The following is a 17,263-nucleotide window of genomic DNA, read 5'->3' as shown; positions in this document are numbered from 1 at the left end:
TTTCATCACATTCATCACAATTTCACCATCCAGTTAGGCACATCAACCATAACTCCTTCAAAAACAGCCAGAGTTATGACTGATGATCAGCTAACTTTCTCAGACCACATTGCTAAAACTGCCTGGTCCTTCAGATTTTCTTTATTCAACATCAAGAAGATATTTTACCCTCTAACTCTAGCACTCTCTATTCTAATTATATTCTTCTTCAAAAAAAAAAAAAACTTGTCCCTTTTAGACTTGCACTCTATTCATTTACTGCTTGTTTTCTTTTCTTTTTAAAACTAACACTAACTTTTCTAATCTTTTCGTATTCTATCTATTTGTTTTCTTTTTATTTATTATACAATTAACAAAAGCAAAAAAGGCCTCTAACACTAGCTTGCACTATTCTTTTTCTATTCTGTTTTCTTTTTATTTATTATATAACTTAAAAAAACCTTGCTACGTGTACTGAGTTAAGCTAACTGAGACTTGTTATAGCACTTGCATATCATTGCTCTTTTGTTGATTTTGATTGCTTCCATTGTCCTCATTTGTCCTCAAGTCGCTTTGGATAAAAGCATCTGCTAAATGACTAAATGTAAATGGAATGTATAAATGTAAGAATTAGGCCACTGTCTCTCAAACCTTGACATTGAATGGAAGTCGGTTCTCTTTGAAGGCATAGAAGTTGAAGACGAGTTGCTGACCACTCTTTGCCAGAGGAGTGATGTTGCCGTAGCATTCAACATGAATGGGCTTACCCTCCAGAATCTGACAAAGGAACGAGTGACAAATCATTAGCATTTATATATTTATGTCTCTATGGTGTCAGTAAATGATCAGAAAGGTTATTGTGTTTGAATACTGGAGAATATGAGCGTGTGGGTGTTTATATGAAAATGGCTTGTGAATTACAGTGAAAAAAGTTTATTGGTACATGTTCTGTCGTGTTTTTTTTCAATGGATTTTCCTTTGTGTGTATATACACAAGAATATTCACAAACTCATGACTCACTGTTTCCAAATAGTGTGTTCAACATTAATTATTTATGTGAACGTGTGTATAGTGCGTGCATGTGTGTAGGGTAGTGTGTGAGTTACAGTGGCACACCTCAATGTCTTTGCTCCTTGCCACCTCCTCAAAGTTCTCCTGCTGCTCCAGAGTTTTGTCAACTTTGTCGTCAGTCATGCAGAAACAACGCAAGCGGGTCTCTATGGGGTCAATCATTTTAGCAAACACCACAAACTTGGCCAGGTACGGAACACAGATCAGCTCTCTGTACAGCTGAGATGCTAAACCCACAGTCTCGCTGATCTGCTGACAGTCTGCCAACCAAAATCTGCAAAAGGAGTGGAAAGAATTCACCTAGAATAAGGAAAATCCTGTACAATTCTCAAATTTTCACAAATATTTACTTTCTCTGTTACAACTTTGTTTATACAAATGATGCTCAGCAGGGTTGGTTGAAACCCAAAAATGGGCCGCAAATCTGTTCTGATATGTTCATAGACAAAACGTTAAAGGGGTCCTATTATGCTTTTTCACTTTTTCAACTTTAGTTAGTCTGTAATGTTGCTGTTTGAGCATAAAAAAGATCTGCAAAGTTACAAAGCTCCAAGTCCACTTCAAAAGAAGATATTTTATTTGACAGAAATCACTTTTTAAAAATTACAACGAGCAAATCAAAATCAAGACATTGTAAAAGAGCATAATAGGACCCCTTTAAATGCAAAAAGCAAAATAAGTCTATAGAAGCATGCATATTTAGGAAATAAATGCTCATCAAAAATGATCATTTTATGTGGACAACATATAAAATAAAATAAAATGCAATCCAAACTACATTAAATTGAAGTACTTGCAACAAGAATAAACATGGTTTACTTTTAGCATATTTCTGAGCTTATGCAGTTCATTAATTTCAATGTTTGATTTTAAGAACATTTTTGTAATGAGCTGACACTCACAAACTGGTGAATGACATAATTTAGAGAGATTTTGAGCAGAAACATAAGCAAATTCCTCACAATGTTTATAGAAAAGGTGTCTGTTCTTTAATGACGCTATGTGAACCTTCCTATTCTCACTAACTCTTTTTTTCCAGCCCACAGTCTGCAGTCATATTTGAGTTCAGTCAGCATCTGACATTGTGGATGTGCAGATGAACATGATTATAATGATATAATTTAATCTAGGGCAGAGATCCTCCACCGTCCCCCACTCCAAAGCACATGATTTGAATCTGCATCTAACTCCAACATCAGCTGAGACTAACCTGGCAGACACATTTGTGGTGAAGGAAACACAGTCTGTAACAAAGGAGAGTGGAGTGGTCCCAGTGATGTCTTCCCACTGTGCAGGGGATGTTCCACCTAAAAACAAAACAGTTTTGAACACCGGTGTTGGGAATCACTTTTATCACAATACTTTGTGGGGTGCGTAATAATTTTTTTGGTTTTAATGTGAAATTTCATGTCACTTGCAAATGCATGTTTTATCTCAGATTTTCCTGACTTTTAACTCTGTATACACCAAAGTAAACACAAATGTTGAATTAAAATTCAGATGGGGCATCTCAAATAACGTGCAGTTGTTGTTGCATTTTCATTTGGCCATGACAAACTGACATTTTCCCCATTTCATTTTAAATACACACACAAACTATTCACGTGCCTGTAATGCTACAGAGCAGTCTAAGGCAGGGGGCAGGTTCTCCTCTGCGTCCATTAGCAACAGCCTCTTTGGCTCTGGGCGGCACAGGGATTGTCATTGTGATGGGCTTGTGGAATTTCCTCCTTCTGGGCTCCACGGTTACAATCGGGCTGAAGGATGCACGGTTACTAGTGATAGTCCGTACAATGTCTTCTGGCACAGGCTGAGCCTGAGAGAGAAACAGAATAAAGTGGTATGATGAACAGGAGAGAAAAAAACGGAAGAGCATCTACAGTGCATATTTTTCTGCACCAATGCTGTTTTTTTTTTTTTTTGGTTCATGTCTCATGGACATTTTGCATAACCACTCTAGGCATGTGCAACTAATTAATCATCTTTGGAATGTATATAGCTTTTTATTGCCGTAGATTTCTGACTTGTTTCTTGTGTAACATGTATATACTCTCAGTTTCTATGTTATGGTCATGAGATGTTTACCAAGAAATGTATCCTGACCACTGCTGGAAGTTACTGTCCAAAGAACAGATGCTATTCTGCTATTATGTCTGTGTTCTGTGAGAAAACACTCTACTATAGTGTGTGTATGTGTGTGATAGAGAGAAAGAATGTTCCCAGAGCCCCTTGAGATGATAAGACAGGTCAGTTTTATGTAAATTGCTTAAATTAATTCCACTTACGAATCATTCAAAATATTTTGTGAATCAATTACACTTATTTATTGAAAAAAAAAAAAAAACTTACTCGAAAGAAAAAAATCACTGGAAAACCAAAAATCATTATGGCTTGCACTCAGTTTTTAATCTATACAAACTCTACAACAAGATCAATACATAGCTTACTAAATATTTAAAATGTATAACCATAAACAGAAATTTTCTATAGAAAACACAATTGTAAAATTTCCTAATATTTCCAGGTATTCCATAAAATAAAATAAAAATAAAAATAATTTAATACAAAAGCTTGACCAAACATAATTTGACAACAACCATCTTGATAAGTTCTTATACCTGTAGTCCAACACGAATCTTCTTCGTAAGCGCTCCCTGAGGAAAGGCAGCCTTCACCATGGTAACTGCCTCACTGCTCAGGACTCCGCCCTCTGGTCCCATGTAATCACTTTCTTGTTTGATGCGTGACACCACTGCAAAGTACTGTGGGAAATCTTTTGTGATGATGCGGCAAATACGTTTTTTCTCCAGCTCTGCTGGGCTGTCCATCTCTGTAATTAAATATGAAAATACAAACAAACAACATTATAAAGATTTCATGAAAACTACCCATGAGGTACTTAATGAAAACCATATTAGTCTGAAGTTTTAGTTATGTCATTAGTACATTACCCTCATCCATGCCATTGAGGATCGAGGTGAGCTCTGTCACTTTACAGTCATAATGATGTTCTTTCCAGGTTTCTCCATTATCACTGCGTAGGACGATCAGCTCCCTCTCCTTTCCCCGCATGGAGCCGAAATGAGGAATTTCAACTATCACAGGCCTGAAATGAAATGAAGACAATAAGGGGAGAATTCATTAAACAGATGGGAAATTGCACCATGCATATTGCGTTCAGCACTAATTTGATTAGAATTTAAGAAGGAAATGCTGACACTACTCAATCTGAACTCATTCCCCCATTGACATTTTTGTCAAAAAGTTAAAAACTAATGCAATTAGGCCAAGATTAAGTTGTTCATGATGTATCTGCTTTTACTGCGAAACTACAGATAATTTAAGCCACCATAAAGGAACTCTTACCCCAAAAACTGTGCCCCGGCTGGCCCCATCTCCACCAGCCTGCTCACAAGACCCTCTCCCTCCACCATAGGGGGTGGGTACGCCAGGCGGTGCCTCTTTGCTAGGCGGCAGGTGATTCGCGTCGGTGCTGGACACTTCCTGGGTGGAATGATTATACGCATCCCATCATGACGACTTCCTCTCATTGACCCACCCCGAGCATCCACCATGAAACTCACTAGGAATCTACAAAAAGAGAATAAAGGATTAACGGAAGAGAAAGAGAGAAAGAGATGAAGAAAGAAAGAGGGACACCACGCTAACCCACTACACAGACACGAACGAGTGAGAGACGATTCCCATGCTGTGATCACTGTACACCCAACACACGTGGTAAGAGAGCGAGAGAGAGAGAGGGAGAAGGGAAAGGTCTAAGCAGAAACGAAAAGGAGGAGAAACAGTAAGTGAGAACAGACCATTAAAGTGAGAGAGATAGAGACAGTTTAGTCAAGACAGAGGAAAAACAATTAAAAAGAGTGACAGTGCTTCGAGCTGTTAAACCTGGCAGCATTTAGTCCCTCATACAACAGCAACAGAGACACTTCAACAGGAAACACAAGGGATTCCTTCAATATTGACTTACCAAAATATTACCATAGTCACTGTTCTCATGACTCAGTGTGCAAAGCTGAAAATAATATCCTGTTTACTGCCAAGATCAATTGTTTCGAAGCAGTGATCAACAGTGTGACCAAAAGCACCTCCACAGGTGGACAGAAAACCCAAAACACCCATTATCTGTTAATGTGAGCTGAATGCTATTTATATTTGCAAGTGTACTGCCATTGTGTTACATATACATGAGATCCTAACACTGATGACAAGGGCTGGGCGATAAAACAATTTTTTTTTTTACAGCAAATGGCATGTCAACATATTGGTGATATTCAACATATTAAAACTACCATTCAAAAGATTTTTAGTGTCTAAAACACAATGAAAACATTAATGTTGTGAGACATCATATTATCATTTAAAAATCTGTTTTCTATTTTAATATATTTTAAAATGTCACTCATTCCCGTGTCTTATATGCTGTTGTGGTGCTCAAGAAACATTTCTTATTATTATCATCAATGTTGAAAATAGTTGTGTTGCTTAAAATTTTAAGCATGATATTTTAAGTTCATAATAACATCTTTCATTTTGAATAGAAGTTTTTTGTAACAATGTAGAAGTCTTCACTGTCATTCTATCATTTTTTTTTTTCAAATACTGACAAAATATCCATTTAAAATGTTTAATGTAAGAACTAAAATGGTAAAAATCTTAAAAATAATTTTTAATTTTTTCCACACTATTTCAAAAACATTTTAAATATATGCCACTCACAAGACTTGCAGGAACGTTACTGATGGATGGCACGAACAATAATCAATTTCTTAAATTGGAGTAGTGAATCAATTTAAATACAATATACTGTTAATTTTCAATATATTGCCCAGTCCTACTGATGAAATGGTGCAGATTTAACAGGTAATTTCTAACTGTGAAATGCAGAACATTACAAAAAACTCCCTTTCATCACAAAATGCCTAATGTGCTGATGGTGGGACTAGTGTGTGTAATAAGTGATCTGGAATTTATTTTATGACTGTGCTGAATTTGCTGATTTCTGCATGAGATGAGGTCCATTTCCCAAAGACCAGCTAAACACACAGTGTGGAGGAGCGCTTACACAGATGAGGAGATAAAACAGGGAATAAAACACCAGAGAGCAGGATAGAGATAATGAGTTTAAGAAAACAGGAGAGGACAGATGAAAAAATAGAGGGAAAAGACAGGACAGAAAGTTATAGAAAGAGGGATGTCACCGGACTCAGTTTTCACCTGGAGTCATACTGAGGAAGCGGGGAGGAAGGGCTGCAAAAGGAAAAATTAACGAAAAGAAAAAAGAACAGAAAGCAGGAGGTAAAAAAATAAACAACATTCATTATTACAGTTGTTGTCATGGTAAAAAAAGCTGACATACATGTAAGAAAAACATGAAGCTGATGTCAAAAATCAGATCTGTGCAATGTAACAGAAAGTGTGGGGGGGAAAACTAAAGAAAATCAAAATGTGCTTTATGCAAACAACTCAATGAAGCCAATGAAAAGCTTTTCACATGCTTGCCCAAAACAGCATCACGTTTACAGACTGGTTGGATTAAATCATCTCCCACCAATCATAAATGGTATCATTATAATGTGCTAATGAGGTGCTCAATCCCCCTTAGGAGATCTAGGTGGTCAAAAGCAATACGTTTTAGCATTGAGATTATTGGGAATTCTAAGAGAATTGTAATTCATTTGGTGCCACTAATAGACAGAACGACAAATTTATTTTCTTCTAAAATAAAATTGTAACTGTAAATACATTTATGTAAAATAAGGAGGACTGAGCACTACTATTCAACAGTTTGGGGTCAGCAAGATTTTTTTAAAGTAATGAATACTTTTATTCAGCAAAGATGCATTATATTGATTAAAAGCAATAGTAAAGACATTTAAAATCTTACAAAATATTTATATTTCAAATATAAGTCCTTTTCTATGTATGCTAAATAAATGTATCAATGTTTTCACAAGAATATTAACTGTTTTCAACATTGATAATAATAATACATTTTTCCTAAGCAACATATCAGCATATTAGAAAACATTTTAAAAAAATGTACCAACCCCAAACTTTTGAATTACAGTGTATATACAGTGTATATATAATCAAAATATATAAATTTTTTGGTTACTAATGTGTTTGCATACTTAATGTTAAACAACCTAAACACAAAAACATATTATTACCCAGAATGCACAGGACTGCAGACAGTGTTATGTGAGTGGTCCACTGTATCAGGGGTCCAACTGTACCGCCGCATACACTCGCTGTTGTATTCACGAGTCACTGCAAGATGCTGTAAACACATCCATAAATTAAAAAAACTTATATATATATATATATATATATATATATATATATGAAACAGAATGTCTTTGGAAACATCATGATGATGCATCTGGATGAAACATGGCTTCAAACAGGACACTCGACAAGAAAAATAAAAAGCAGAAAAAACAATGAGTGAAAGACGACAAAATAAACACTGCAGATGGAGGTGGAGCTTGTATTTCTAAACAAACAATAAGACACAAATACAGATGAGCGAATAAATGAGAAAAAAATAGTGTGTTTGGATTTTTGTCTAATGAAAGGATGGAAAAGATGGAGAGAGATGATCTAACATGGTCACGATCAAGGACCTGTACCTTATTCTGAGAGTCCACCATGTAGGAAATATCTTTAAATACACCCTGAAGCCAAACAAAGACAGAGAAAATAGGTATAATGTGAAGTGTTTCTCTCATGTTGTTCAAAACCTAGTGATCTGTCTACCTGATCAAACCTGAATTGAACACTTGAATGAAGCCCAAAAAGCACTTTAGTAAAAATAAAAGCATTTTAGTATGCAGTACTGCACTCTCCCTCTTTCTATGTTCCCATAAACAAGGAACATGGTCATATACTTCACTCTAGGTGCAATACTGACCTCATAACAGTTATTTTAGGAAGGAAGGAAGGAAGGAAGGGAAAGGAAATGGCTTAACCTTAAATAGTTAAGGTTAATGGCGTTCATGCTTGATACACATGCTAAATGAAAACAATTCAAAATTGAATCAAATAAAATCAGTGGACTAGTAACTACATCTTTGTTTTCTTTAAGAATTTCAGGAGTCTAGCCTGAATACTGGAGAGAGCAACAGAACTCTGAACAGGAAAACACAAAATGGAAAAGCCTGACAGAGTCCAAGTCTGACACTCCATCATCCTCTCTCTCTTTGTCCTTCTTCCCAGTGTGTCTATCCAACTGTTTAAGGATAGATCGAGGTCAAGCATTTTCGATTTCTAAAAAGTGCCTTTAAATAAACTCTTATTAGACTGAAAGTCTCAAGTCTAAGAGTTTATTTAAAGGCACATTTGGAAATGAGAATGTGACACTGGACAGGACAGAAGAGTGTGTTTTCCACTGCGTGGAAGGGGACCAGGCTTTCGTAAACCCCATGGGACCCAAAACAAAAATTCCAAGACATTTTACTCTGTTGTGGAAAGTCCTGACTGGACTTTGTGCAACTGTAGGAAGAATGCCAGACAATGAATGGAATTAACAATAAATCTATGGCTTTTTATGAGTACAGGGTTAAGGTGAAGCAATTATTCATTTATTTTTTGTATGTCATATCTAGTTTCTAGATACACACAAAACACAATATCTGTAGCAAAATACAATTTTAATAATATTTTTCAGTACTGAATTCAATTCAATTCACATAGCGCTTTTCACAATACATACCATTTCAAAGCAGCTTTACAGGAAATGCATGTTTTTACATTACAATCAGAGGTGATTGTCAAAGTAATGCCCATACGGCAGAAATGTACACTACTGAATAAATTAATATATTTATAATCAATTATAAACAGTTACTGTTATTGTTAAGTAAAACTGCTAAAATAAGCTGTTATTTGAAATGTGGAATAATATATAAATAAGAAAAAAAAAACTGAACTGAAATAAAACAACTAAGTTGAAAACAAGATAGAATATTTAAAATAGATAGAAATATTTAAAAACAAATATATAGAAATATTTAAAAACTAATAAAATAAAAGCACAACAAAGACTAAAAATTTAACATAAAATATATAAAAATATAAAATTATAAAAAGAAAATATAAAAATAAAAGCTAATTCAAAATATTTATAAATGCTATAAAATATAATAATAATAAATTAAATTTATAATTTACATTAAATTTCTTTACTTCATCCACCATCTTTGATGTATTCAAGCATTCTGGGATTGCCATCATTACTAAGGATAAAGCCACCTTAAAATTAAAACTATAAAAGCAGCATAATTTGCCTTGGTTTTGAAACAGGTTTTGAACCTATAATGCCTTAAAATGCTGCCTATGAAGGAAACTAAAGCCCGGCTCACACTCACACAATTTTGGCCACGATTTGGTCGTCTGAGACAATTTTTGACAATCCAAAAAGATTCCTATAATCCTAGGCTAAACTATCCTTGATCGGTAGTTTGACATGTTCACGACAGCTGATTAATGACTGTTGCGATCAAATTTTACCTCCGACAAAATTCTGGCAGTGTCAGTGTCACGATCCGGATGTGTGGAGGTAGGCAGGACGACGAGGACAACAAGGATTCCAATAATGACTTTTAAAGTAGACACAACAAGGCAGGTTCAGGTAGGTGAAACACACACACTCGGGGTAACATTCACAATAACCGACACCAATGCTCAGACAGACAGGAACTAATAAGGGGTGGATAATTAGTAGCAGACAGGTGAGCACAATGACGGTGATTAACTAATGATAAGACGGGCTAAACCAACACAAGGGGAAGAAACCACAATAAACAGTCCACAGGGGCGTTACATTACTCCCCCCTCCCGGAAGGTGCGTCCTCGCACCGTAGAAACAGAGGGAGGGGCGGAGGGGGACTAGGAGGAGGACCACTATACTTTTGGGTCGGTTACCCTGTCACGGTCAAGGTGTGTGGAGGCAGGCAGGAAGACGAGGACGACCAGAATTCAAATAAGGACATTTAATGGAGCGACAACAAGGCAGACGAGACATACACACTCAGGGTAACATTCACAATAACCGACAAACTGGAACACAATGGACAGGAACTGATATAGGGTGGATAATTAGTGGCAGACATGTGAGCACAATGAGGGTAATTAACTTAATGATCATATGGGCTAAACCAACACAAGGGGAAGAAACCACAATAAACAGTCCACAGGGGCGTTACAGTCAGAAGATTTGGCACACTGTCCTGCAGCGTGACTTCTCCTACGACGAACGTCAAGTTTTTCAAGACAAGCCATGATCAGAATTAATGCTAGAGATTTCTTCTAACTGCATAAACTCCGGCGCTCTCGTCCTCCGGTCACGGAATTCATATGTGCTGCTGTTTTCATGTGGGTGTGCAGTGCTGCTTACACTATTCTTCTTAAATATGCCGGTATTGCCGCCATATATATACTTTTAATGATAGCCAACATTACAGCCCCACGTGCAATGCAGCTCGCAGTCACTGAACGTGTATGGGTTGATAAGGTAAAACTCGGGACAAGTTTTCTTGCGCGCACCCGTTTTTAACACGTCTTGACTGTCGTACAGTCTGACATTAATGACAACTGAGATCCCACAGTGTGACATGATCATCATGTTCGTACAGTCTGACAAGTACAGTCCTAAAGGACTTTTAAAAAAAATCGCAGTGTGAGCCCGGCTTTAGTTTGTAAAGCTAAGAGTAAGGCTGCAGAATTAATCGATATAAACCGAAATCGCAATATGGCTTAGTGTGATTATCAAATTGCAAAGGATGTGATTTAATTAAAAAATATATATGCATTGCGTGTTTCAGAGTGAAGTGCAGCACTGTTCTTTCACACGCGAGCAGCTCATGTTCTGGTGTTTTTAGCATCTAAGAACGGCTCAGTTCTCAGTAAATGCTGACACAAACGCAATGAACTCCATGCATGTGCTATGAGTTTGGTTCGCTTATAACATGCATTTGGGAATGCAATATGCACTAACCATCTTCCCAAACTTGTAATGAGAGGCATTATCAAAACAGCTGACAGCAAATTAGAAGTTTCAAAGGCCTTGGTAAAGCTCGATGGTTGCTTAAAAATTAATTAAGAAAGCCATCAATATTAGTATTGTAATTTTACAGTTTTATAGTACTGTAAAATTATCATTATTATTAATATTATCATCATATTGATATACAACCACCAAAGTTTTGGCCAAACTTTGCAGCCCTATAAACAAGCACAGCACTGGATTGTACAACAAATTGTTTCATTTTGAAGAAGAGAGTCTATGTTACCCTGTAAAGGAGAAAATGAGTAATTAAACGAGATTGTTAGCTTGTAATGTACGCAGACTGTATCTATTTGAAGAGGCGAGCCTGTGTCTCACTCGTTTTTTAACGTGTCTTGACTGTCGTACAGTCTGACATTAATGACAACTGAGATCCTACAGTGTGACATGATCATCATGTTCGTACAGTCTGACAAGTACAATCCTAAAGGACTTTTAAAAAAATCGCAGTGTGAGCCCGGCTTAACTAGGGTTTGTAACAACACAGTAGTGTGTGTGCTCTCAGGAAATATGATGCAGAGTAAACACAGGCGCTTTTCCACCTTTACGGAGAACTGTTCTAAGAACGGTAAGGAATGGTTACAGTTATATTTCCACTTGAGCTTGGTTCAGCATGGCAAGATTACAAACCGTTCTCGGCCCAAAATTCTCAGCATGGTTGGCTAACAGTGCTGAACTGTGTTGGTAGAATGAGTGCAGTGACGTTAGGGTTGCAAAGGGGTGGAAAATTTCTGGAAACCTTCCAAAAATCCCTGGAATATTCCAAAAAAATCCTGGAAAGTTTCCAAAATTTCTGGAATGTTTCCGAAATTTACTGGAAATGTTCCACCTTTTTGCAACCCTAAGTGACGTCGCCACTCGGGATTGGTCACTTGTTTGTTGCCTGGCTACCAGTTTCTCTCTTTAGCTGGCAAAGCGCGCTATTTGAGCGAAGTAAACAGAAATATCTGATCATCCTCCATAACGCAGCTGCTATTTACATCTCATACCATCTGTAAACACTTGCGTTATCAAGGCAACGACTGATGCATTTGTATTACAAGCTCTGTTATCAGCCCCACAGTGGAAAATGAAACCATATCTGTACCGTATGGGCCTGAAAAAAACGGTAAAGCTACAAAAACAGTTTGGCCCGATGGTGGAAAAGCAGCTACAGTACTGAATGAAAACAAGACCATGAAAGCCACAGAGTGGGTGTTCTTACCGTGCCTTTGGTGGGCGCCAGCATCTCTTCAATCATCATGCTGTCCCGAGCGAAGGAGCTTCTGTTCAGAGTGTTGGACCTGTCTGAGCTGAAGGAGCGCAGACTGGAGTGTGTAAGAGGTTCACACATGTGCACACGCACAAGCAGACACACACAAAACACAAAGCGAAAGACGCAAAAAAGGGACGAACAAACATAAACACAAAAACACAAAGATTACAACATGCAACATCCAGGGAGAACAAAATCAAACCCTTCAGAGAAGAGAAGAGAGAAGGGGATATCTGATGGACAGAGAGGAGGAAAATTTCCATGATTTTTTGCAATATTCCAGGGATGTTTTGGAAAGTTTCCGGAAACTTTCCAAAACATCCCTGGAATATTCCAAAAAATCCTGGAAAGGTTCCAAAATTTCTGGAATGTTTCCGAAATTTACTGGAAATGTTCCACCTTTTTGCAACCCTAAGTGACGTCGCCACTCGGGATTGGTCACTTGTTTGTTGCCTGGCTACCAGTTTCTCTCTTTAGCTGGCAAAGCGCGCTATTTGAGCGAAGTAAACAGAAATATCTGATCATCCTCCATAACGCAGCTGCTATTTACATCTCATACCATCTGTAAACACTTGCGTTATCAAGGCAACGACTGATGCATTTGTATTACAAGCTCTGTTATCAGCCCCACAGTGGAAAATGAAACCATATCTGTACCGTATGGGCCTGAAAAAAACGGTAAAGCTACAAAAACAGTTTGGCCCGATGGTGGAAAAGCAGCTACAGTACTGAATGAAAACAAGACCATGAAAGCCACAGAGTGGGTGTTCTTACCGTGCCTTTGGTGGGCGCCAGCATCTCTTCAATCATCATGCTGTCCCGAGCGAAGGAGCTTCTGTTCAGAGTGTTGGACCTGTCTGAGCTGAAGGAGCGCAGACTGGAGTGTGTAAGAGGTTCACACATGTGCACACGCACAAGCAGACACACACAAAACACAAAGCGAAAGACGCAAAAAAGGGACGAACAAACATAAACACAAAAACACAAAGATTACAACATGCAACATCCAGGGAGAACAAAATCAAACCCTTCAGAGAAGAGAAGAGAGAAGGGGATATCTGATGGACAGAGAGGAGGAAGTACAAAGAAAACAGAAGAGATGTTGTATGGGCAACATTACTATAACAGTAACATTTAAATGATTTAATCAGATACAATGGTAACACTTTATTTTACAGACTAATTCTCACTATTAACTACTTGCTTATTAGCATACCTATTACTAGCATATTAGCTATTTATTAGTACTTATAAAGCACATATTAATGCCTTATTCTGCATGATCATATTTTAGATCTGTTAATCCTACCCCATACCTAAACTTAACCACTACTTTATTAACCATTAATAAGCAGTAAATAAGGAGTTTGTTCAGGGAAAACACTTAGTTAATAGTGAAAATGTGATCCCTACTCTAAAGTGTTACCGATACAATGTAAAAAGTATATTATTATTCAAAAGTTTGGGGTCGGTAAGATTGTTTTTGTGTTTTTGAAAGAAGTCTCTTATACTCACCAAGGCAGCATTAATTTTACCAAAAGTACAGCAAATACCTGTTTTCTGTTTTAATGTATTATTTTCATTTATTATTTTGTAATTTATTATTAGTGTTAATTTCCTTTTTTTCTTTTTTTTTTAATCTTACTGACCCAAAACTATGGAAATTTGAACTGTAATGTATATCTAAATGAACTGAGGTTTTACTCTGTGTAAACTAGTGCTAGTTACATTTAACTCCATTTTTGAGTGAATCTCATTGTTATCTCTATCTCATTGCTAAGCTGTTCTAAATGTGTTTTAATGCATTGATTTGTGGTTGTTATGGTGTTCCGGGTGGTTGTTAACTCTTTAAAAAGTAATAGCAATCGTAAAAATCGTGCAATTTGAGGAACCATTCATGTCAATATCACAAACAATTTCAGGTTTTGCTATGTGCCAAGGTTTAACACTTATTGCGACTGGTTTTGAAAAACTCCTAATCCATGAGAAACAGTTATAGCAAGCACCACTAATTAACTGACACTTTGAATAAGTATTTTTCAGCTCAGATCAAATTTACGACTGTGTGTGTGTGTGCACCCTTCTGCAGTGCTCTTAGAAACGCCTGGATCTCTGCAGGACAGCAGTCTTGGGTTGGCTGCACGGTGTGTGTATGAGAGATTGAAAATTCTGCAGCAATCAGCAGGATTTAAAGGTACAGTACTGAAGGCGCACACAGCAGAACTGCACACGAGAGTGTGTTTATGAAAGAAAGTGTCGGTTTGTGAGCTAGTTTTTGGATGAATGAGTTTACAACTCTCTTTCCATTCCTTCCTCTCGTCTTCTTGCACTTCAGCTTCATTCGTCCTGATCTGCATTGTATTTATGGTTCTGTAGCATTAAAGCAGCCGACTCACCCTTCTCTGCAGCACACACTCTTCTCATTTCCCTCCTCTACATTCACTTATCTCGTTTTCCTTTCCTTCTTCATCATTCTACTTCTTTGCTATGCACTTCGTTCAAATGATCTCACTATGAACAGAGCCAGCAAGGCTGTATCACGGCTCTGTGTGCATTTGCATGCATGTGAAACAGCAAACAACAAATTAAGAGGAATATATGTTCTCTTACGGGCAAAGCTATATTCTAGTCATACGCCTCCTACCCAACATTCTGCGACCAAGCTGCGTGAATGTGTTTGTGTTTAAGCACACAATGTGGATAACTATCCTCTCTGTGCTGTTCTATCAAAAGCACACTTGCGATCATAATCAAACATGCTTAGAACACCATATCTATTTTAAATTTTTGCAATAAAATTGCCCTGTGATCAATGTGGTGAGTAATGGCCAATTAAATGTGCCATCAGTGATGTGACAGAGTAATTGGCTTCAACTGCTGACTGATCAGCTTGACGCTTTTGTCCCTGGATGTTACATAGAGCACCACACAACTGAAACAACAGCAAAACACAACATATATGAACACAATCCATGCCACACTAAACAAAAACTGACAAAGCAACCAAAACATAATAGTTAGCACATTAATCATTAACATTTCAGACATCAATAACATCTAAAACCACAATATTTCACAACACACAACTACTGCCCACTTTTCTTGTTGTATTAAAAAACTCCTCACATCGTTTGCATTTATAAACCTCCTTCAAAAAGGTTTGATGACTTTTGTGTGACCGATAGGAAGCGTGTTCAGCTTCAGAGCCAGATAGAACAAATAAAATGTCAACGCAAGAGAAGTGCAGAGACCAAAACTCCAGTTGAGATGCATGAATTTGTTCTATCAGGCCGAGGAGCTCAGGCCTCAGTTTATGAAAGAGATGAGATTCCACAGAAACGCACTGCACCAGATGACAGAGTGGAGCGAGGCATGATGGGAGTTGTAGTACGTAGGGAAAGGGGCAGAAACAGAAACGACAGCTACACAGAGAGAAGCCGAAAGACACAGAGAGGGAAAGGCAGAGAGAAAGACATCACTCTTACCTTATCCTGGGGCTAGAGAGAGTGAGAGAAGCCAAGAAAGAGAAAAGAGAGTAAAATGTACTGGACGTGGCAGAAGCAGTGAGAGTTAAGCATGGCACTGAGGCTCTGCCACAGCATGTGTTGTGCTCCTAGACAGGACTGGGTGCGTGTTTGGTAAAAACAATCAACATTAGTAGCCCTATGTAAGAGCAAACAATGCCAGGCTGATGTTAACAAAACAAAGAGGCAGAAAATATGAAGCTCTGTACGGTAGAATATCATCCATGAGATCATCTAAATTCCAACAGTAACAATTCAAATAGCAAAATATTTATTTTCAGACATGAAACAGTGTGTCTTACCTTGGCTAAGCAGCTGGGATACTGAGTATTTTGCAAATGACGTAATTATACCAATAATCTATACAGCTAATTTGACTCACATTTGACTATTTAATGCCTCTTGTGCAAGCAAGCCACAGTGTCAATATCCAAATGCAGTAAACCATAAAGCTAATTCTTCCCTTTGAGCTACACTAGAGTTCTGAGCACAAAACTGAAACGATCAATCATAACTAAAAGCGATAAGAGACTGAAGGTCTGCATCCATCAGATCACACCTTCACGTTCCCACAGCGTTCCCTTCCCGGTGATGATGTAATTGTTTTCAGTCATTTATTCCCTGTCCTCGAACGCTATAACCACTGGCACACAAAAGCTAGCCAATCAGAACTCACTGTCCTGTACAACAAGAGCAAATCAGGCTCCATTGTGCCACATAATGCTCGCATGACAAGAGTGTTACCTTTCCATCCTGTCCCACCTCTCCCTCACCTGCTATGCTCATCATCCATCAACCACGATAAACAGATAATGACCTTATAAATGAGAGAACGGGATGTACTTCAGAACAAAACACCACAGATGTGCATCGCCTGCCTTAAACTTTTCTCATAAACTTACAACTTACAATTATAATATAAGGAACTACAGGGTACCATTTTAGAAAAGCATTGTACCTTTAGGAGTACAACAGCATTTTTTATTTTTCTGACAATTTAATATAATTTTGTGATCTGATCAGATTTGACTAGTGCTGTCAAACAATTAATCACAATTAATCGCATCCAAAATAAAAGTTTTTGCTTACATAATATATGTGTGTATACTGTGCTTACATAATATATGTGTGTATACTGTGTATATTTATTATGTACTTATAAATACAAACACATGCATGTAAATATTTAAGAAAAATATATTAGTTTTCTATATTAAATATATCTATATATAATATAAAATATAAGAATATAAATATATAAATGTATATACATGTAAATATTTTCAAAATATATGCTGTATGTTTGTTTGTATTTATATATACATAATAAATATACACGGTACACA

General features: G+C 37.2%; 1 protein-coding gene across 6 annotated transcripts in view; it reads right to left on the bottom strand.

The window, feature by feature from the left end:
- Positions 1-17,263, bottom strand: part of ank3a (ankyrin 3a) — a 113,624-nt gene that overhangs the window by 26,588 nt on the left and 69,773 nt on the right. For all 6 annotated transcript variants that reach the window (XM_016453476.1, XM_016453477.1, XM_016453478.1 and 3 more), the window contains exons 26-37: positions 15,879-15,890; positions 13,168-13,270; positions 7,705-7,749; positions 7,243-7,352; positions 6,287-6,319; positions 4,418-4,642; positions 4,003-4,157; positions 3,670-3,881; positions 2,660-2,867; positions 2,262-2,358; positions 1,097-1,325; positions 631-756 (exon numbers count right to left, since the gene is read on the bottom strand). In XM_016453476.1, the coding sequence (XP_016308962.1) occupies positions 631-756; positions 1,097-1,325; positions 2,262-2,358; positions 2,660-2,867; positions 3,670-3,881; positions 4,003-4,157; positions 4,418-4,642; positions 6,287-6,319; positions 7,243-7,352; positions 7,705-7,749; positions 13,168-13,270; positions 15,879-15,890 (1,555 nt within the window). The remainder of the gene's footprint in view (positions 1-630; positions 757-1,096; positions 1,326-2,261; positions 2,359-2,659; positions 2,868-3,669; positions 3,882-4,002; positions 4,158-4,417; positions 4,643-6,286; positions 6,320-7,242; positions 7,353-7,704; positions 7,750-13,167; positions 13,271-15,878; positions 15,891-17,263) is intronic.

This window comes from Sinocyclocheilus anshuiensis, unplaced genomic scaffold, assembly GCF_001515605.1.
Source record: "Sinocyclocheilus anshuiensis isolate Anshui unplaced genomic scaffold, SAMN03320099.WGS_v1.1 scaffold1719, whole genome shotgun sequence".
Taxonomy (NCBI): domain Eukaryota; kingdom Metazoa; phylum Chordata; class Actinopteri; order Cypriniformes; family Cyprinidae; genus Sinocyclocheilus; species Sinocyclocheilus anshuiensis.
This window is presented reverse-complemented; position numbering and strand designations above follow the sequence as displayed.